General features: G+C 41.1%; 1 protein-coding gene across 4 annotated transcripts in view; it reads right to left on the bottom strand.

The window, feature by feature from the left end:
• The window catches only part of trim9 (tripartite motif containing 9), a 40,126-nt gene extending 27,801 nt beyond the window's left edge, over positions 1 to 12,325 (bottom strand). For all 4 annotated transcript variants that reach the window (XM_075447931.1, XM_075447933.1, XM_075447932.1 and 1 more), the window contains exon 1: positions 11,351 to 12,325. In XM_075447931.1, coding sequence (XP_075304046.1) covers positions 11,351 to 12,187 — 837 coding nt within the window. In that variant the 5' untranslated portion in view covers positions 12,188 to 12,325. The remainder of the gene's footprint in view (positions 1 to 11,350) is intronic.
• Positions 12,326 to 22,673: the final 10,348 nt, after the last annotated feature.

Below are 22,673 nucleotides of genomic sequence, written 5' to 3'. Positions count from 1 at the left end.
TTTCACCCCTGAGACAAAATGCTGTGTCAGCCTGATTCTGGGATGATACAAACATACATAGGCACTCAGCATTGTTATTATTGGATTATAGCTCCTAGGTATGATGAGCTGAGGATAGCGCACGTGACGGGAAATGCCATTGTAGCGGGTATGTGCGATGACACAGAAGGGTTCCTGTTTGGACAGCAGGGAAAGAGACTCATGTGCTCATGTGTGTGAAGCGAGGCCGTGTGACCAAGAAGGTGACAAAGAGAAAGAAGACGTGGCCTGACCCTGTGGGAACCTCGTTCAGTTGAGTGAACAACCGTCAAGTTTGGGAGGCACGTTGTCTTCTGGAGATTTTGGGCGTTAACAAAACCAAAAAAGAGAAAAAAATGCTCCAACTGCGGAAAAGATCAATAAAACCAGCTAGCTGATGAAGAGGAAAATGCTGTGAAAACAACCCTTACAGACACTGTGTCAGCCCAGCTTCTGGTTTCTGACGTTAGTCAACCAAATGGGAATCCGTCTGTGAAGGCCAGCAGCTGACCTTCAACCTCAGTGTTTGGGAAACTGTGACAGCTGCCGCTAACATGAGTCCACTGCACAGGGGACACTCCACTGAATTGGCAACAGCTGAGCAAATATCTAAATGTAAACTTTCCAGGATTGTTTAGGACTTCCTCTTCGTTAACTAGGGACTCATATTTCAACATCTCAAGAGATCAATAGACAAGAAGCGTTTTCTCCCATGTAGGAACAAAAAACGGGTAGATTTCCTTGGATTAATAAGACCAGTTTCCCTGCAGAGGACGGAAAAATTTATCATTTTAGTTTATATGAATTATTATTCAATCATATCAGTTTATCTAAAAAGGGTGAAAGAAATATCCTTCAACTGTTTAAATTGACTTTTCAACAAAAATGTTGCAAAGCCCCAACATTTGTTCCCATTTTTAGTTTAATTGCATCCACAAAAATACTACCAAAGATAACACAGTTTGACAAACATAAAAAATCATTTTTGCACCAACAAGTCCTTAATCCTTTAACATCCATTTGGATTTGACAGAGCACATTTTTCACTGACTATAGTCTGTTTTTTTGGAAGATTAAAACAGTGAACCGACCTAAACCACTTCTAAAACCTAGTTTAGGTATGTAATGCTAAAATAAAGTATATGCTGTGTCAATACTTTTTCTAAATGTTATACTGAGCATAAAGTGTCCCCCAAACCATCTGTGAAAAAGCATTGATTCTAAATGTATTCTTGCTCCAAAGAAATTGTTTCAGTGCAGAAGTTAAAGAGTTAAGAAAAGGAAAAATAAATCAAATCTGAGACAGGACATGCAAGATGCATCTTATCCTTCAAACTGATCCATCTACTGTTCACTGAAGCCTCATCAGAAATGGTCTCAATGGAAGGGTGGCTGTCAAGAAGCCATTCTTAAGGAAGGGAAACAGGGAGAAAAGGCTGAGGTATGCCAAATGATACATGAACTGGACTGAAAATCAGTGGCAACAAGTCTGATGGAGGGATGAATCCCCAGAGCTCAGACCTCAACGATACTGAAGCAGTGTGGGATCATCTTGACAGAGAACGGAACAAAAGGCAGCCGACATCCAAAGAAGAGTTTTGGGATGTCCTTCAAGAAGCCTGGAGAACTGTTCCTGATGACTACTTAAAGAGATGACAAGAAAGCTTTTCTAAGAGGGTTCAGGCTGTGTTGAAGAATAAATGTGCTCGGACCGAATATTGACTTTAAAACTCATTACAATATTTCATCAAATCACTGCACATCTTTCCCGTTTCCCGGTACACATATAAAGAAACGAAGAGTCAATCAAATTGTTTTGTGATGTATTGTATGTACTGGAACAAAATGTTCCAATTGGTCAGATGAAAACAATAATACCTAGCACCACAAATGTAAAAATCAGAATACATGATCCAGACTGGTTATTAGTTGAGCTCAGTGATTTCCATGAAAAAATAAAACAAACAAGATTTAATAAGCTTTAAAGGTGCTGGTGGGCAGATTTTCTTTTTTCTTTTATGCAGCTCTGAGCTAACAGTCTCCTGACTCTCCTGGCGCTTCATTACTTTCCAATGTATGTACAGTAATAAGCAATTTTTTCTAAAAGTCAAATGTATAAGGAGGGCAGACTTCTGACCAAACTTGAAATGAAATGGAAATCCACAAAAGTAAAACCAACAGGCGAAAATACACGTTGCCTCCTGGTGTTGCTCTTGTCTGCCTGGATCCCCCCAGACACCTGTCCACAGCATTCATTCACACTCTGCTGGTTTCATTACAGACCAACCGGGTCACTCACACCTGCCCTTCCATCTGTCCGAAATGAAAGTTGCGTTTCTCTCCCAGTTCTCTCATTTTCTCTCAGTGAAACAACGTCTTTTGGACGTTGACGGAGAGCCCAGCTCGCCCAGTTAACAGTCAGCGCGCGTTCAGCGACTGAGCAAATGAAATGAGAAGCACTTGATTGTCTCGAGGCGTTTTTCCGCAGTGTCTGTTCGAGAGCCTGCAGAGCTCAGTGCTGGAAACCAGGTCAGAGGAAAGTGGAGACTGTTTTATTTCTGCACGGCTCGAGGCTACTTCCTGCGCTGCGACGACTACAGTGCCAAGGCCGGCAGGTCGGCTTTTGGGAACGCAGACTTCAGCAACAAATGGTTTTTGAGAATAAGATGGGCCTGAGATCAGGACTCCACAGATATTAAGACTTTGAAATAGAGTAGCAACAACCTTGCATTCCCCTTACCATTCTGTTGCATCTTTGTTGCACCACCTTTAAAAAGGATAACATTAAAAAAAAAAAAGAAAAAGGAAAAGTAACCAAACTCCAAACACAACATGGACCAATTGTGTGAAACATGATGAGATTTACGTTATTCCTTGAATGATTGATGACAACTATTAGCGATAACTTATCTTGCATGATATTTTCATCTCATCATACAGTACTTGCATTTGCATTTTTTCATTTCTTGCTAGGGGGACAGATTTTTCACTGTTATAGCATGAATGATGGCTCTGATGGCTGATGGTGGTTCCTCAAAGGGAAGAGGCTTTTATAAATTCAATTCTAATCCTCCACTTACATTAATGCAAAGTGGCATCAAACTAGCCTGGGGGGTTAGGATGCATTTTGTTTGGGGGACAGTCGGAGCAGTAGCATCATGCAACATTAGGGTGGAGACGAAGATGTTTTGGATGAGGTTGAGGGGGGGTTTGTTGGGAGGTGGAGGGCAGCTTAAGATGTCTCTGCTATTTGGGAGAAATAATCATCTCAGTAATTAAGCCGAGGAAGAACACGTGCATCGCATGAATAATTCATCAGTAGCTCCGGGGCCATTTGCCATGGTTTTGATACATGTGAACTTGCCAATCTGTCACAGGAGAGTGCGAATGTCTGAGGGGCGTCAAGAGCAGTTTGGAATAAAGGTCCCCACTAGGAAACGGGAAATGCAAAGCCAGGAGGATGTAAACATAATGTGGACACTGTTAAGCTCTTAAAAACACAGAGGCAAAAAAAAATAGCTGCACACCTCTTTGAGCTAATTAAAAAAAAATACACACACACACACATTACTTCCACAGCAAAGATAGCTTATTGAGTTTCCGTAACCTACTTTCATACATTTTTGAGTGCCCTACTCTCTTTTCACGATTCAGGGTTAAGTACTTTATGATCTTCAAACAGTCTCTTAAGGCTCACTTAATCCTGTTTAAAACGTCTTTTGGTTACTTGCTGTATGGTAAGGCCAATCTTTGGTAAAGGGAAATGCCAAACAAGCAAAAAGAAATAAAACAGACATTTGTCCCAGAGCCCACAGATGGAAGCGAGTGAAAATGAAGTTATTTTATACAGCGTGATTACTGATTGTGCCTCTCCCTGCAGAATCAGTAACCACAGACTATAACATGAGAGGTTGTGGTTGTTTACATGAGCAGCGGCAGTCCTCGGAGAATACAGTTTGAAATATTAAGCGAGCAACTTGATTGTGTTTTCTGCTTGATGGGAACTTTTCTGTTGTTAAAAATTAAGCTGGAGGAGTTAAGACTGAGCCAGACTGTGAGTGTGATTTTACGTGTTTCACAAAATCCCAGATGAGACCATCTTTCACACGGGGCACATAAGTGGCTGGTACATTATTCATCACTTATATCTGCCGCCATCAATAATGCACAAGTGCTCGTTAACAATCCGCACACAGAAATAACGATGAACTCCAGTGATCGTTGATGTCCTATACAGGTCAGGCTTTATTTGATGGACACTTGGCAAAACAGGCAGCGGGGCAAAGGTGACTTATTCTTATTAGCGAAGACATAATCTGCGAGGACAAAATTTCAAATTGTTAACACTTTGGTCAAGATGAGCCAACAGAGTGCTGGCAAGGGCCGTTTTTGAAACCACCTATAAGGACCACAACCAAATGTTGTATGCAGTATTTTCTTTTCCCAAGAGACCAAGAAATCCTTGCGTGCGGTGTTAAAAGTGTGAGCTACGGAACTCTTGGGCGAGACTTTAGGCCAGGCCGTTATGCCAGTTTCCAAGTGTGTAGAGGGCTCAAACAAAGCAAGTTTGTACCAATACTAACTAACAGAAGAGGGACAGAGTTGTGATAAAATGCAGTTGTGTACATTAAGCCCAGAAAAGAGTCCTTCCTTGTACCTGACCATTTACAGCTACTTAGCACTGACATATGAATCATTCAGGCATAAAACCAGCACCTAACTCAAGGGATGAACCAGTAATACATCCCAAGTTAACAGACAATTTAGCAAGGAATCATATTTTTTGGCAATAAAAGACAGAATTAGGAGTGGCTTGATAATTTTGCATTGTATTAAAAGTCATATTGACACTGCTTTAACAAGATAAAGCCTGCAACATTAAATCAAATGTCTAACATTATGTATACAGAGGGCTATCTTTCAGAGATAAACTGATGACAATAATGGAAACAGGGTCACTGCAGGCTTTAACAAGTCCTCAGCTTCTACTGCCCAGATTTAAGGTTGAGCACACATTCTTACACAACTGATGTCCTCATTTAATGTGGTCTTGAAATACGTGAAGCAGTTTTAAACATCTGACTTGATTTAGTCAGGAACTTGTCTTTTTCTTTCCCAGTTGGGCTGCAGTGGAGTTCTGGCACAGTGGATATTTGAGGCAGTTATCTGTCTCCAGTTCTCCGCCTGGAGCAAGCTAAAATATTCAGCAGGTCTGTGTTCCCATCCCAAAGTCATTGAAAAAACAAAAACTACCTTGAGTGTTGAGCAAAGAAGAAGACTCATTACCCCGATAATGAATAATCTGCCTGTCCTCCCTCCTCGATCAATGTTTCACTTCCTCTCTTTGGGCATTCACAGTCACTCAGTGGCTCTCATCTTCCTGCTCTTTATCTCCCTCTTTCATTAACATTTATACAGTTAATCTCTTTACATGCAGCTCGAGGGGTAAATGTTACCGCCTGTAATGGAGCAGTGTCAAACTAAACGCCTACTGTGAAAATTCATTCTCTAGATGCCTCAGCCCTGACTTTGTCCTCCGTCACGCTTAAGGAATTAGTCCATGTTGTCACCTCGGTCTGCTGGGCCTCTATTGACTGTTTATTAGCGAAGTAGGACCAGGTTAGAGCTTATTCATGTCTCTGCCAAGTAGGAAAAACTGAACATTTGTGTCTCAGTGTCTCAGAGAAGAAGAAGAATATGATGATGATGATGAAGATATTGGTGTCATATTTTCACGATAAATTGGATTTTCTCAAAGTCACAACCATGTTTAACTGAGGAGAGTTCTGTGTTTACAGTAAAAAAATATGTATTAGAAACATACAAGACTTACATGCTGCTATTTTTCTGTTAATGTGGGTGATATCAAAGAATAGGATTGTGGATCCACTTCTACTGAACGAGCATGCAGTAATGTAAAAGGAAAACAATTCCTATCAGGGAAAACTACCTTGACATCACATTAGTAAACATTTGTGAAATGTTGGCAATATAAGCAATGGTTAATGTTAGCCACTAAGACTGTGACGTTCAACGTTGGAGTTCAGAGTTTAGGTATCCGATATGTGACGGGGGAATTACAAAGTGAGTTTTCAATGGTGATGTTGACCATTCTGTGGTGTGGTATTTTTTCCAACTAGGGCAGTTCAACAAATGACTCATGATGATTCTGCAACTAAAAGAGGGATCTGCACCCTACTAGCTGTTGATGGTCCAACTGCAGAAAAAGAAAATGTGAGTTTTTAAGAAAAAAATATCTGTCAGGTATTTTTTTTTGTTTGGTCCGTGGTCCGAGCTCTCAGGCTATTTACTGTAAAAATGCAAAACTTTTCTGTAATAATGTGCTCCAAGGGTTATTAAGTAATACAGATCTCAAAAGAGGCAGACCCTGAGGGTGGAGTGGAGCACTCTTATATGATCATCTTGAATAGAGGTGTAATTAATTTTGTAGGCATTTAATTGAAATCTCAGGAATTTGAGCACAAAGAGCACAATATGTCCCCTTTAAATTGCTTTCGTTAGATGTATTCATGTTATAGGGATGGTCCAGATGACAATTGACAGTCAAATTGGCTGATTTTTTGTTCCCAGTCTGACCATTCACAGTGCTGCTGTGACATGTGGAAAATATGGTTTGGCACATTAATCCAAACAAAAGGTTGCATAAGAATGATAACACACAAAAAGGAACCGAATGCGTCACACAGGACTCCAAGGAGACAATAACAGCAGTGTCCAAGTGATACTGACAAAATAAATCCTTTGCGCTGTTTCTCCCGTATGGCAGGTCGTACTCCGCCACTGCACTGCACTTACAACCACCCACCTTTAATGCAGGTTTGTTTGCTTTTTGATGAGGCAGGCACTTGTACATGTTGCTGGAACTTTTACCAACAGAAGATGAGATTGTACGTATCCTTCCTTTCAAGAGCCTCAAAATGGCAATTTCCATGACCGGGATGAAAAGCAACAGAATGAGAACAAATACATACTAAACCCATTGATGCAGGATGCAGAAAATAGTCTAATTAGACTACAAGAACACACAATGTAATCCTTCCACAAGAGGAACTCAATTTATTCTGCTTCCTGCATCATTTCAAGTATTTTGGACATATCTGCTGATTCATTTTGTGGTGTCTGTTACCATATATGGCTGCTCTTTGTGTGCATGTCCTGAGTGCTGATCAGCCACACAGCAGGACTGTCTGTGAATCCATACAGTCCGACAGCCAGTCTCATTACTACCAGCAGACAGTGGTCAAATCGGGAGAAAAGGACAGGATTCTGCTGTCAGTGTCCAAATTTTACAGGCTCTTCCTTCGCTTCCACAGAGTTCACAGCGGCTGTAGGTATAGCTCATCCAGACATGAATCAACTGCTGCTGACAACATCAGCCTCAAGATTGTGACAAGCCTTTTAATAGTCGACTCGTCCCAGCACCTGCGCTGTCTGTCCTCATTAGCTTGCTTTTTGGGGCATCGTAGATGAGAGCTTACAGAGCATCTGTCGTCATGTCGGTTTTTGTTAGGCCTGCTTTTTCTTCAAGAGCAGCTTAGGATCAAACGCATGCTGACATTGAAGAGGAGCACATAGACACACCAAAAGAGGAAAAGTCCTTAAATCTCTTTGAAATTACTTCAACCTTACAAAGGGAGATTTTCAGGGTCTGGGTTAAAATCCCCTCCCGCAGCCTCTGATTCATCTCTCTTCCTGTAGCGCAAAAGAAAAAAAAGTGATTTCCTGCTGCAATCTGCTGCTTATATTCTGTACGCCCACAGGTCTTCTTGCCCTCAAGCTTCGGTCTGATTAGTCAACTTTTATTGCAACTGAGGCGACATAGCATGACCCAGTGAAGGGTCGAGTACAACTCACCATGTAGAGATCTGACACTCTGACCATACCTCTTTCTTCTCTATAATGTGATTTGAGGAGATTAACACAGATGTCCTGTCACCATTTTGACACAGACATGAAGAGACATACAAGAGCTGGGTGAGTCACACTATGCACCCCTTACGTTTCCACTCATTGTTCCATGACTGAGATTGATTTTGGGTACATTAAATTGATTAGCAGTGTGACAAAGTATTACAAAAAGGTGGCTAAGGGATAAATCCTGTGGTTTCTATTGCCTGTGAGACCAGTTGAGTAGTTGGGAACACTCATGAGCAAATGGCAGAAAAGTAGCATTGAAGAGCGCCAGTGAATACCTGCAGAAACTTTAATTTCAGTACTCAGACATTTGTGCTTCAAAAGAAGGAGAACGATGCTGTAAAGCTTCAAGGATGGATTCCATGTTGAGTCCAGTATCTTAGGAGACCTCTGCTGTTCAGTGCAACATCAAAAGGGATTTGGTTGCCATGGTGGCAGGTTGTTCAAGTCTTTCCCCACAAAGAGGAAAATATTACATGAAGATAAAGAGAGCACAGTTTGTTCGGATCAAGACCATGATGCTGCAGAATAAAAACTCTGAGGAAAATTTCGGCTTGGAAATCGAGGAGATCTTATCAAATGATAGAACTGTGTAACAATGAATGTAAATGCTGCAGGTGTGGATTGATTATCAAGTCTCTTAGAGTCGTCATTACCGCAACAGCATTAGATAGTAATGATGAAAAATGCAGCATCCCAGTCAGAAAAGCTCAAAGATCAAACAATAAATCATCGAGGTGTTCATGTGCATATTAATGTATTTACATGTCAAAGAGCCAAATAAAAACCTTATGACTTGACAAGCCTTTTACTTTTTAGAAAATGTTTAAAATGAAAAGAATCCAAAAATTGTCCAGCTGCACTCTTGGAATATATGTTTTTTCTCAGATAATAACATTCTCCTCTCAGCTCCATTTGTACCTAGATTTGCCATTTTACGCCATTGTTCCCAATAGTCTAAACAAATCTCATCACATTGCTCTAAATTGCTACTTAGTTGTTTTGCTGACCTAGTACACGCACACACACACACACACACACACGCGCATTTATATAATTTTTATTTTAATGTGTATGCTTTATAAGACATAATCACAAAAATCCGAAAGAAAAAGTTGTCATTCCAAGCAGTCCTTTTTCATCACTGTGTCATTTTACGTAACATGGGGGGAGTGTCTCTGCTCCACCACTGATGAGAGGGAGGTCTTGGTACTTCTGACAAAATTAGCTGGTTGATTTAGTGAATTTCATTACTGCAAATTATTTTGTCAGTGTCTGTTGCACAAACTCCAGCCTTTTGTAATTAAACAAGCTAATGTAGTTAGCATTCCTGCCTGGATTCACTTGAAAAGATGCAACTTCACTGTTGTTGTTACAATCATCTAAACCATGTGTGGTACCCACTTAAGGCAGCAGGATTAGTTACCCAGATATTGTTATAAGTTTGGATGGAGAAGTCACGAAAACCATGTGAGCAAACTTTACAGTATTGTGAAAACAACATTAGCAATCATTAGCTAATGTCGGTAATTCAGCAGCACTGGCTCAGTTCTCTACTTGTTCTCCTCATACCACTAATTCATTTCTCGCTAATGAAGGTTATTTATCCTGATCCTTGTTCTTTCTTGGTCTTATTGATGCCTATCGGGTTAATAAGAACAAGGCTGTAGGCTATCATATGCTTGTGCATTTGCATTTTCCATCTTTTCAGGATCATAACTCATGAGCAGATTCATATTTCTTACTGTTAGCTAGGTTGTTGTCCTTTATGCTACATCACTGTCAAGCCGTGTACAAAACTGCAATACTTATTCTGCTCTAAATGTTTTTACAGTGCATATCGAGTCATAATTTTTCCACAAACATAGGTTTACCTACCTTTCCCTACACTTACAGTCAATGTGGTTGTAATCTGCAAGTTGCTGTTTAAATTTGCACACAACACAGTAGAAAGAATGCATTATAAGCAAAGCTTATAATTACTTAATGTTTTGTGCATTTTACTCAAACTTGCACTATTACTAGGAACACATGAGTATCTTTTGCATACAGTATCTGCTGGATATGAAAGAATCTTTTTCTGCTGATGAGCATTGTGATGAACCCCCCGAAGCTCCAAAAATGCCCTTCCTAAATTGTGCCGGCCCCAAACTCTCAGCCATCTGTCACAGCTCCGTAGGCTGCACCTTCAGATAACGGGTTTGAAATAAACAGGTGTCACAATGAAAGCCAAAAATGGGGCATCTCGACTGGATATTGGCACCAACATCCCAGTTACAATTGATTGGTTTCTAAAAATACTCCTTTTCCATTTTAGATCCAAGAAAAAGAAAAAAGCACTTAAGGTTTCCTACTTATCAAGTGATGGAAATTTGATGAGGGTGAAATGTTGAACTCCCCTCTGACTTCCATCAGTTTGACAATTGCCCCCCTCATCTGTGGTAACACACTATCTTGCCATCATCTAGAAGAGATGATTGAACTGCAGTCAGCAAAAAGTTGCTATTTGGAGACATGAAGGACCAGATTTGAGTGTAAATGATAAGGACAGCCTGTCTCATGGGAGGTAATGGTGGGTGTGTTGTGTTTGAAAGTTTCTGCACAATTTTCAATGAATATTTTCTATTTTTTGGGTTTGTCATGGGAACAGCCGACACCATCACTCCACATTACTCTCCCTGTATGTGTGTGTGGGTGTGTGTGAGTATTGCAGGGCTATATCTAACTCTACATCGTCCCTCTTCGCTGCAACTGGACTGTGGAGGTGAGGGTTGCTGGTGCGGAGGCGTAGATAAACTTGGCTTCAGAAACGTCATGCCCCACGACTGCCCACAACAACTATGGCTCCAAAATAGCATCTCAATCTGGGCTACTAAAGGGCTACATCTGTGGTTCACTGCTGGCTTTTATTAACGCATAGCTCCAGCAATAGCGTGCCAATGATGTCCTGGGCGCCTGTGGGCTATGAAAGCATGGAGAGGAGGGAACATATGTAGAGTGGAGGAATCTGCTGGATGTAGACTCCCGGAGACAAATGGCCAAGAGCTGAAAGCATGCCAGAATCATGTTGAGATGTGAAAGAAATAGGTTCGATTGATAAACTGGTAATTAATTTAAAAGAGAATTCCCAAATAGAGCTTCTTTCTCACATGTTTTTGCACCATATGCTGCTAAGTTTTCAAAGTGGAGACGCGCACTTTTCTCCAATTTGCTACATAAAGTTGTCTGATATGTGAGCTGAATACCAATTCTTTTTTTTTTTTTTTTTACAAAGAACTTGTTGCTCTGCTCAGAGGATCACGAATCACGGACAAAACCTTCACACACAAACGTACAGCGAAAAGACGCACCGGTATAAGCAACAGACTTAACAGCTTGATCAGTTTTACGCACGTACCTTGTGCAGTTTCCACATTGCTCCCAAAGCTTTGACTTCATGCGTGCCGTGTTTTCCCTCCTCCAAACACTGATAACACACGGGCATCTTACACTGCACGCAGTACATGCTGAGATTCTCCAGTTCGTGCTCTGTGCATGTGGAGATTTTGCGGGGACTGGCGCGGCGGCTTATCCGCCCCTGCGCTGGTGGCACCAGACGATGCTTGGCGAGGGGACCGCGGGGAGGATGGCAGCGCAGGCGGCACGGGTCGCAGTAAAAGACGTCGCACTGCTCGCACATGACGGTGGCCTCCTTTGGACTCTTCTCGCAGAGTTGGCATTTCAGAGCGGCCGCTTTGCTCTGCTGATACCTGTCCACCACCCCCTCCAACACCCGGTTCTTGGGAAATCCGCGGAGTCCCCGGTCGTCCAGGATTAAGCTGCGGTGACACTGCGGACAAGTGATGCAAGAGTTGCGCGGGATCGGAGGTAAGGAGCTGGGATGCGGTAGGAGGTGATGCTGCGGTGGAGGCTGGGTGACAGCCGGGGGGAAAACCCGGACCCCGTTTGGTGATTTTTGGCAAGGGGTAGTGGGAGCACTCACGAAACCCCCGTATGAACCGTAGCCACTGTCCGCTTCACTGTACAAACTCATCTTATCCAAATCCAGATAATCATAATCTGAGACGCCGGATCCAGAGGCTCGGCTGCTCTGTGGAGACTCAGCCTCGGGAGTCTGCACAAGAATATTCCGCGCACACGCCTGGCAAATGCTGTGGGAGCACGGCAGTATGATGGGCTCCCGGTAGAAAGAGCCACAAACGGGGCATTTTAACTCTTCCTCCATTTCATCCATGGCTGCGTCAGTGAGGTGGAAGATTCCTCTGTAAATACAAACTGAAGTAACAGCAGAGACTCGGCTGATTAAACTGCTCTGTGTTTGTAAGTGCGGCTCCTGCTGCTGGTGATACTGCAAGTGCAACCTTGACCAGAGGAGAGGCATCAGAACTAAAGAGGCAGGAACACACTTCACCAATAAGCAGACAGCGTCAGCTCAGAATGGACTGCGATTGGGTAACAAGTGGATTCCAAATAACTATTGGAGAACCCAGCTGTCAGCGTGAGGGTCCAATAATGTATACCAGCAGATATTCATGTATGTAAACATCACTGAGGATGCAGGCTAAATCCAAATCCAATAATTTAACAGATTAAGGAAAAACAATTGAAACAATAATAAAACACTGAATTAATTTCTAAGATGAAAATATCTGCATACACAAGATGAAACCAATATACCTCCTTCTTATGCTTAATTTAGGAGAGCCAAAACCAAAACCAAAGGCAATATTGTATATTGTTTAAGAAAATGCTTGAATGTCTTAAGCCATAGTCTGCTTGTGAAAGTATTCAGAGTATTAACTTGACAAAGAATAGTAGCAGCATTGTAGGAATTTAATTACAAAATCCTCCATAATTATTATCAAGAGTAAAATTGTTTTAAATTTCTTCACATATGTGCCATATCAATCATCAAAATTCCAATCACAAGCTCCCAGAAAACTATTGTAAAAATATTGTAAATTAAATTTCTAATTTTGTCCGTCCAATATGACAAATTTAAACCAGTTTCCATGTAATATTATATTATTACAATATAAAGACTGAGTCGGAGGATGTTTGACATTTTTGTTTAAGGAAAAAAAAGACCCAGCAATTAATGGATTTTCAAAATTTTTGTGAATAGGGATGCAGCGATACCACTTTTTTTCAAACTGATACGATACCGATACTTGGATCTGAGTACTTGCCGACACCGAGTACCGATGCCGATACTTCTACCACAAAAAAAATGCAATGAATTGGAAGACAGGTTTCGGTCTAACTAGCCTAACCACACTGTTCCTGATTAGCTCGGCATCTCCCCTAGCCGCCAATCTAAAAAAAATACAACAAAAATGACAAGCCACCCTCTGATCGTGGTCTTCATGCAATAAATTGGTATCGGTTCACGGTATCGGTTAACTTTAACCAGTACGAGTACGAGTATATTAAAATAGTATCGGCCCGATACCAGTATCGGTATCGGTGCATCCCTAGTTGTGAAGACAACACTGTTGTTCTGCTTGGGAGATCCAAGACCCTCACCTCAGTTCTAGTTTTCTGACACCAGGTAACAGATGTCACCCTAAAGTAAAGTGATTGGTAATCTTACATTTATATGCACGCTTAAAGGACCATTTCGGTCGTTTACAACATCCAGCTGTATTGCCCAATCTACCCATGATTTAGCCATAGCAAAGACGTACCCCCGGTTGGGAAACACTGTTGTAAACGACCGAAATGGTCCTTTAAGTTGAGCTACGGAGGTCACTCAGCTACTCCCCTTGTCCCAGAATACAAACACAGGTGGGAAACTGATGTCACACACCAAAACAACTTGCAAACAGTTTGCTGGTGGCATTTTTGGATGAGTTTGACTTTATAGCTTTATTCATTTTGTATTTGCTGTAAACTTTGCTGTTTTAAAAAAAATAGATGTGCCTATTCTTTATGGGGTTTTTTTTATGTTACGAGCTTCTCATTCTTCTGTGCATTCTTCCCCTGTTACTTCAGGGTCAAAGTGCGGGACGCTGCCAATTTTCATAGGTGCTGCACAGGATTTGGGCAGTTTGTCATTTGAAAAGCTTCTCTTTTCAGCTGCCGAGGAGTCAGAGATCTCTCCTGAAGCAGGCTGAAAACATGGAAACTGACACCTTGTGAGATAAGATAAAGCGGCAGCACTCAAAAGAGATTTCTGTCAAGTATCCAGAGCCTCCTTATTTCTATAGCCAAATACCTCTCAGACATCTTTGAGACATCCATGGCAACGCAAGGTCCCACTTTCAGTCTTCAATGAGGCAGTTGATATGGAAATTAAATGGAGTAATCTCATTTAAAGGAATGTTTATTTCTCACACCAACATGAGGCCACTCAGTGTGATGACATTTGCATATATTTAACCCGAATGCAGTTGGAGAAAAGGAAGAACATTAAAATGGGCATTTTGTCTGATAATCACTGAGGCATTTGATAATGTATTTGGAATGTATCCTGGCTACTGATGAGTATACCAAAATTTGAATGTGAATAATTGATTGTAAAACTATTAAAGAGTTGTTTCCTTTCTTCTAAAGCCTCCACGCTGAGAGTGTTTCTGCTCATTATCCTCTAAGATTTGTGGAAATATAAAACAAATGGTGAGCTCATCCATGTAAATACATCTCTTGATAAAAACAAATACAATGTTGATTCAAACCAAATGTTTCTTGGAAGGCCATTAGCTATTTTTGGATGCGCGCTTGCTGACGCCACCAGCTTGATGACATTGTTTTCTATGTAATCTCCTCAGTTCATGGGCCACACTTCAGCTTCCTGCTGCTGCCTTTGAGTACGCTGCTAAACCTCTGTTTCATCTCTTTTTTTATTTTTTTATTTTTTTGGTTTTCATTGCCAATGCTCTCTAGCTGCCAGGACACACATACAAGAAAAATCTTCACAGATTACTTTTTACCTCTCAGTGATCACATCCCACAGTCAGTGTTCCTGCGCCTGTGATCAAGCTACTGCTGTTGGGAATCTCATGTGCAGCATAAGAGAGAAGTAAAGATATCAACTGCCCTGACAGTGCAACAATATCAAACATACAAACGTAATAGATAACATACTTTAGAGATATGAATTAAAATATGGAAAATAATTAGGTTATTAAACATTGTAATTCAATTTTTTTCTCAGATCCTTCTTGCTGTTGCTATGTACATTGCAGCTTTCATTACTGTGATAACAGCTGCTTTAGCACAAAGGGTTTTTAAGTTGTCATCATTTCTAGTTGATTGTTGATTTTCATGGCTTATGTAACTTGCAGATTTTAGCTAACCCATTTAGCTGGTTATTAAGAAAAAGAAAGAGGGGGAAAAAACAGCTGAATTAAAACAAATCAACCCAGTGGTATAATCATAACAAAGTAGCTGAAGTTCTTCACAGCTAACAAAGCAATGCCCCATCTGCCTCATCAATTTTTACACTTGCCACTGCCTATTGGTAAGACTCACCTCTGCTGTGTATAACCCAGGAATTGTACCTTTACGTATATATAATAATGTGTGATCCATGTTGTGTTTCCAGAAGTTCATCATGGATTATTTGGCCATGGAAGTGTTCTGGGCCAGATTGTTATTCCCGCACTGCTGTGTGTCTTTGTACTTCATCCTTGTAAGCTGTTTCCTCACCATCTGAAATGAGTCCAACCACAGCAGTGTCACCTGGAAACTTGATAATAGTGTTAGTAAGGTGGACTGGGGTGCAATCATAAGTGAAGAAAAGAGGACTCAGCACAAAGCTCTGTGGTGTGCCAGTGCTGAGTGTTAAGGTGGAAGGTGGAGGGGCCTAATCTAACTTTAGGGGCAGTTTGATCAAGTTACAGATGCAAGTGGGAGAGTTCCAAGTCCAGCACTTTAGTAACCACTGTCCAGGATGACTGGACTGAACACTGAGCTTTAGCCTATGACCAGCGTCCTTAAGTAGCTGCCCTGGCTTTCAAGATGGAGCAGTGCAGAGTGCAGGGCAGTAATCATGGCATCCTCTAAAGGCCTACTGGATCTAAAAGCCTTGCTGTTGACGCACACTGCTTTTTTGTTCCCTCTTTGTGTAGTCTCCTATCTTTATTCTGCAACATCATCACTTATGAATTTGTATTTCACTGCAGAAGAAAATGGATGAGTGGCATGAGAGCGTGAGAAAAGTGGTAATTGCGTAAGTTTCGCACACAATGCACGAGTGTTGAGAGACCTGCTTTTTTCACCCAGAGTCTGACCTCTTTGGATTGACTGAGCAGATAGTTATGAAAGTCTTTATACAGCTCCACATTCTGACTGTCGGAAACAGCCACGTGCTGTAATCTTGTCCTTGTCAGTATTGTTGTATTGGTGAGGCAGAGTCTTGAGTATGGAAGTGTTGTTTTAGTTGGAAGAAAGAGAAAAAAAAAGACTGCAATGCTAGAGAAAGTGACAAAAAAGTCCATCAGGATCATGTCCAGAGGCTGTACCCCAACACTGCAACTTCCATCCATGCAGAGCAGGCAGACGATCAGCCATTCAGAGACGAAAGATGTGCGCCATCCACAGGCACAGCACTTTAGTACTCAGAGCAATATGAAATTTGCTTCTTATGAACCCATTTTTAAAATATCAAGCCAGATACATGAGCCTTGTCACCTGAAAGGGTTTCCAGGTAGCAAGTGAGTCTAGTAAAAAGTGTTTTCCTGGATTTTCAGTTTATCTTAATGCATATAAGACCATTACCTAAGTTATGCTGAAGTTGTATTCATATTCAGAAATTGTCCTTTTGGCTACATTTAGCTACAGTAGCAGTCCATGTAATGACAGGAATCCTTCAACTAAATCGAGAGAAACAAAAAGTCCACCATGCAACAGGTCATCATAGCACCTTCAGATAAAAAAATAAAATAAAATTCACAAGGTAAAGCTGTACTCAACACACAGTTGAGTTGTCTTGCTGAGGACCTGTACTTTCACCGATAAGGGATAAAGTTGCCTGTGTGTGTTACACTGATTCTGTTAGCTGTATGGTGAGCCACAGACTGCCTCTGCAGCCCTGGAGACATCTGTGTAAAGAAATCCAAAGCCGGCAGGAGCTTTAGAATAAAGAGCTCATGCTAGACAGAAGTCTGTCTGGGACAAGGTGGTGATGATGTCAAGAATATTCTGTTTTTGTTTCTGAGCTCTTGCCTCAGCAAAGATGTGATTTTATAACTTTAAAGAATGCAGTTATAGCAATTTAGGAAAATGGATGGTAATACTGGCTGCAAAATCAGACATGGAAGTCTTCTCTTTTAACAACATTTGAGTTTCAAATAAAGGAGGAGAATAAAAGTTATTCAAGTGTTGAAGATGAGAACTAAAAAGCAATTTATATATAAGAATTTATTTAAAAAAAACAACTTAGTTGAAAATATTCCCATCGCGGTAAAGAGTGGATAAAGAGTGGTTAAAAATATTGTTATTCTTTTTGAAAATTCCAGATGTCCAATTGACGTTGAATATCTGTTTCCACTGCATTTCAATTACCTGAACGTTTTTTTACCTGATCTACTTATCTACTCACATTTATCATATACAGAACATGATCAAAGTCTTTAATTAGTCGTGAACCCCTTCCAATATTTTACTTCCAACATATTATTCTTATACATAGTCATAATTAGAGACCTGTTGAGAACAAACCAGTTCAGATTATCTCCTCTACATATATATAAACTTAGTTTTCCTTTAGTACCAAAAGTTGACATCAGATAGAAACAGTGATGAGCCCGATCATCCCTCCCCATATTGAGCGGAAAATGATAAAGTTCATGGCTAATGTAACCTTCAGAAACTACCATCAGACTTAAAGAAGGCATTGCCCACAGATCACTTGCACGTTCACCTCCAGTGATCGTTCCTTATGCAACACTTCTCACATAATCGCCATCTGTTATTATGATTCTCTGCAGCAGAAAGGACATAGGTGATACAAAAGCCCACCGTCACTCGGCTTTCTCCCTGACATCTCTGCGCAATGCAGCACTGCCCAAAACCTCAAATGACTTCATGTTTATGGATTCAGAACCATCTGTGCCCTTCACATAGTCACCTGAAAAACGCATCTTCCTCATGCAATGTTTGTAAATTAGGCCTTCGGGGAGAAAGCCTCGTATTCATGATTATTACTCCGCAATCAATATTCTCCAGAGTACATGACAGTAAATGCTAAGTTGGGGCAACAATTTAGGTCAGCCATTGTCATGTATCCTGAAAGAGGAGGCAAGGGAAGAAGAGAAGGAAAGAGACAGTTGTTTTTTTTTTGTTGTTGTTTGTTTGTTGTTTTTGAATTTCCCCCATTGGGGATAAATAAAGTATTTTTCTATTCTATTCTTCTTCTATTCTAGTTTTACCTCAAATCAAGTTCATAGCACAGCTTGTTAACTGTTTAGTTCAGCACAATGGGCAAAAACTCGCACACAGCTCTGAAGAATGAGCAAAAATTTCATATTTTCCTTTGCTCATCCTCCAACTTTACTGTTCTGATGCAAATCAAATCAAACCATGGGTTGTTCACTCTATCTTGCTGCCTGTACTATTCTACTGACTATGTAAACATTTTGGATGCTATTGTGCAGAAAATTAGACAGGAATACCATAATGATGTGTTTCTTAGCTGCTGATTTGGTTTGGCATTTTGCCTCAGTGCCATGTTGTCAGTGTAAATATAGGGGCCGGAGCAACCGAAAACTGCAGCTGGAATGCTAGTTGCTTATTTCCCACTGTATTTCTGCACACAGTCCCCTTGTAAGAGGGGCATAGATTTGAGTTATTGTGAATTTCTACAAAACAAGCTGTCCGGTACAGAGAGCGGCACCGTACAACGACACCGTTAGTTGTTGTGGATATGTGGGCTACCTAAAAAGAGGCAAGAGCAGGAAAAAGTCTCCACGTGCACCATTACTTTCCGTCTCTCTCGTGCAAGCCATCCAGATTCTTCAGCGATTTTGTGCTGCAATTAATAGCCTAATGATTTTTTACGCCAAGTGGATTGGGAATTTGCTACTAAACCCAACTCTCCTGTTGCACAGGATGTTCTCCTAACCCATAGCAAGCTGAGGAATTGAGCACAAAACAGAAAATATTGATTTTTCTGCATCTTTAAACATGTAACCTGCCTAGTCTAAGTCTTTCTGCGCTGTTGTGGACTTGAGAATACAAATGATGTGACATGTAGTTTGAAATTAGTTCAGCAAGCCGACGTTGTTCTTTAATTGACCAGCTGCACCTTTCCCCCTCTCCTCCAAGACCTGACGCTGGCTAAATACTCTCAATAACCCACACATGTCAAGATAATTAAGATGTATATGTCGCTGCTTGATGCACAAATGGATTTCTAGATGGATTTCGTGGTGTTTTCCCTTCTCTGTTCTTTCATTTTGGCTCTCAACACCACAGTTGCAGTGTGCCTCCCAAGCCTCAATCAATTCATTCACTCACTCACCCTGCCCCCACCCAGCAACCAGCGGGGACCCCCCTCCAATGGAGCCACCTCTTGTTACAACAGGCCTGAGGACTCCTTTGTTTACCTCAGATTTAGAGAAGACAGAGCAGGTGCAGGAAAATGGAGAACACAGGCACAAAAGGCAGCTGTACCATGTAACAGCCAATGGTAGTCTCTGTTCTTCAGGGTGAAAGTACTGTGTCCTGCTCTCACATGTGGTGTTTAAAAAATCATGGAACAGAACAAGAAATAAATTCTGGCCTGATGAAAGTTTGATTGTGATATCCATCAGTGGACATAAAGCACGGGAACACCACCGAGGGTAGTGAAGAATGGAGTAAAAGCCCAGAAATTTGAACCCATTAAACATCTTTATCAAATATGAAGAGCCTTTAACAGCAGTGGGGAAAATATAACTCCAATCCATCTTTGTGCTGTAAACCTTCGGGCAGGGGAATTCATAAAGAGAGTTATTTCAAAATTCTGAGTGATGAACAGGGTTGTTTTAAACTTACTGAACATATAACGTCCACTCTGTCAAATGAGCAAATAAACTATCAACGAACAGACTTAAAAGGAGAAAGAGAAAGCTGGGTTGCATACAAGCGGAAGTATTAGAGGGGTAATGTCTTCACTTTCTATCCCTCGTGACAATATCAGAGATACAGACTGCAGTCCCTTTTGTTTTCTTTCTCTGAGGAAGCTTTCAAAGCTGCAAAGGAGAAGAGGGAGGTCAAGATATACCTGACTTCCAAAGTTTCACACCACAGCCTGTATATATTCTGCCTAGCTTCAAAAGTTGAGGAACAGGAGGCTTTTGAAGACCAGTGTTAGGATGGAGGTGTGCCTCGCACCAACTTAACAGGTCCCTGATATTTTTGGAACACAAGAAAAGCCCGAAAGCTCTCTGTCCAAATGCTAACTGTTGATATTCAACCCGTCGAGATCCTGAAAGAAAACCAAGAACGGCCACTTCAGCTGTTTAAAGAAGCACTTTGGGACTCTTGAAGCACCCGGCATCTTTCCTTATAACTCAATTTTTGGATTGTCTAAAGATGATTTGTCAAGTCTGACCAAAAGAAAACATAAAATGGAGTAGTGGTTTTGCTTACTGTCAGTGCAATCTGTGCAACAAAGATGAAAGTATAGAAGCATTTGTCATTTGAAAAGGAAATATGGAGGTTGACATGAATTTGAATCCATTGCTTGAACCTGGTGCACAAGAGATGCAACGGCAGCCAGACAGCTATTGTTCCTGCTGGTGCAGATGGAGACAACCTCTAGCCTGAGGGCAGCATTGATCCAGGCACAAGAGGACCTGATTCATGGACTCCAGTTTAAAAAAAAAAAAATGTCACAATTCAACCTCCTCCTACTGTTTGACACGTTCCCCCAATACACAGAGCCTCCATCGACCTTCAGTTGCTCACTCTGTCAGACCCCATTCTCGTTCCTTTGATATTTGTCAGGGTAATGCCTAAGGAGAAAAAAACACATAGATATGTTGAAAGTATAAAAAGCTGGCATTCTAAAAGAATGGAACTTTTCTGTGATCAAACTATATTCAACCGGATGTCAAAAACTTTGAAACAGCATGACGGAATCAGTAAATTACATAAAATGCTCTGAAGTTGTTTGGCAAAACAAAAAAGAAACCCATGCAGTATATTCAGATATAATGCTTATAATATACTTGTGTAGTGTCTAGTATCTAGCTCAGTCGAGGGTCCCTTTTCTTGATTCCCTCATTTCTTAATTTGCATTTGGCCACTCCTGGTAAAACTATCTCTTCAGCCATTGAGAACTGACCTCCCACCGGCACCACGAGAGCACAAGAAAGGTTGGCTTGGTGACCATTGATCTACCGAGTTGCAAAATGATGCCTCCCACGTCTCAGTAACAGCAGCCCCCCGGGGAGCGCTAAAACACTCACCAGCAACAGACATCAGAAACCTGGCAGCCCAGTCTGGGCAATGGCTTTAAAAATGCAGAATAACAGAATCCTAGGTCTTCTTTCAAAGTAGAACAACACAGTCTCAATACAGAAACAATATACTGATACAATATAATAATATACTGATTTGGCGGTCAAAACGACAAATCGGTGTCGTCACTAGCTGGATGACTTGGTACCCTGTATCCCACTAAACCATGAAGCTTCTTGCAGAGTGCAGAAAAGGTGAGACACAAACTACTTAAAACAGCAGCACATAACACTCCCACATGGCACACAAACCCAAGTCTCCCGGTTCATTGTCTTTTGTTTGAGCCATGCTCACAACCTCCAACTGTGTATTTTTATGCTGCTTTGGACTCCTGCACAAAGAGTAGGATCAAGTGCTCTCCTAAAGCCCTCATTATGGAGATCACAATTATGTTTTTCTTTTTTTTTTAGAATTTTTTTATACAGTTATTAGCTTAATTGAGAAAACCAGAAAGACTTAAAGTGAGTACAAACAAAACATTTCAGTCAAATTTGCAAAAAAAAAGAAGGTGAGATTAGATGTTACAGCCACAGAACCCGACCCCCTTAATATAGGCCCAAAGAGACATCTGCACGAAACTGAATTACTTGAAATCTATGCCGAGTCTTTCCTATAATGTGTTTGTCATCTTGGCAGCAACGTAATACTCAGTATACTGAGATGGATGACGAAAGAGAACTTACGTCACATCAGCAAAAGGTTTGTGTTTCAAGGGACACCTCTATTTTTATAAATGAATAGATTTACTCACGTATTCTGCTCAAGGCAGGAAGCTTGTTACGTGAAAGTAGATTATTTTAGGTTTCACTGTGTGTCTGCGTGGGTGTCTGTCTGTGAATGATCCGCCGCTGTGTGCATCCCACATCTTGCTATTTGGGCTTCGGGCCTCTCTCTTCACCGTCTTGTCCTCCCACAGCTTCCGATGATCCTTCCTCCCTCTCAGACACCAGAAGAGGCCTGTATGAGCATCATCTGCCATTGAGTCATGAAGCATTCTACTTACATGGGCCTTCGTGGAAACGAGGAAGTCCAACTTATGTAAGGCCCTGTTTCTGTTTATACATTAATATGAAGAGTGTTTATTAGCAGCAGTCAGTTGGGAATATTTCTGATATTAATATGAGTTGGATCTGTGTTTGTCAGGCATTTACATTCTGTTGCCCCTTTCTAAAATGTGCTGCTTGTTCAAATAAACAAGGTCCCAACATTTTATTTCTATGTCCTTTATGCCAGTTTCAATAGAATATGGGGTTTAACTGATTTGAGGGTCA

Source organism: Odontesthes bonariensis, chromosome 17, assembly GCF_027942865.1.
Source record: "Odontesthes bonariensis isolate fOdoBon6 chromosome 17, fOdoBon6.hap1, whole genome shotgun sequence".
Taxonomy (NCBI): domain Eukaryota; kingdom Metazoa; phylum Chordata; class Actinopteri; order Atheriniformes; family Atherinopsidae; genus Odontesthes; species Odontesthes bonariensis.
This window is presented reverse-complemented; position numbering and strand designations above follow the sequence as displayed.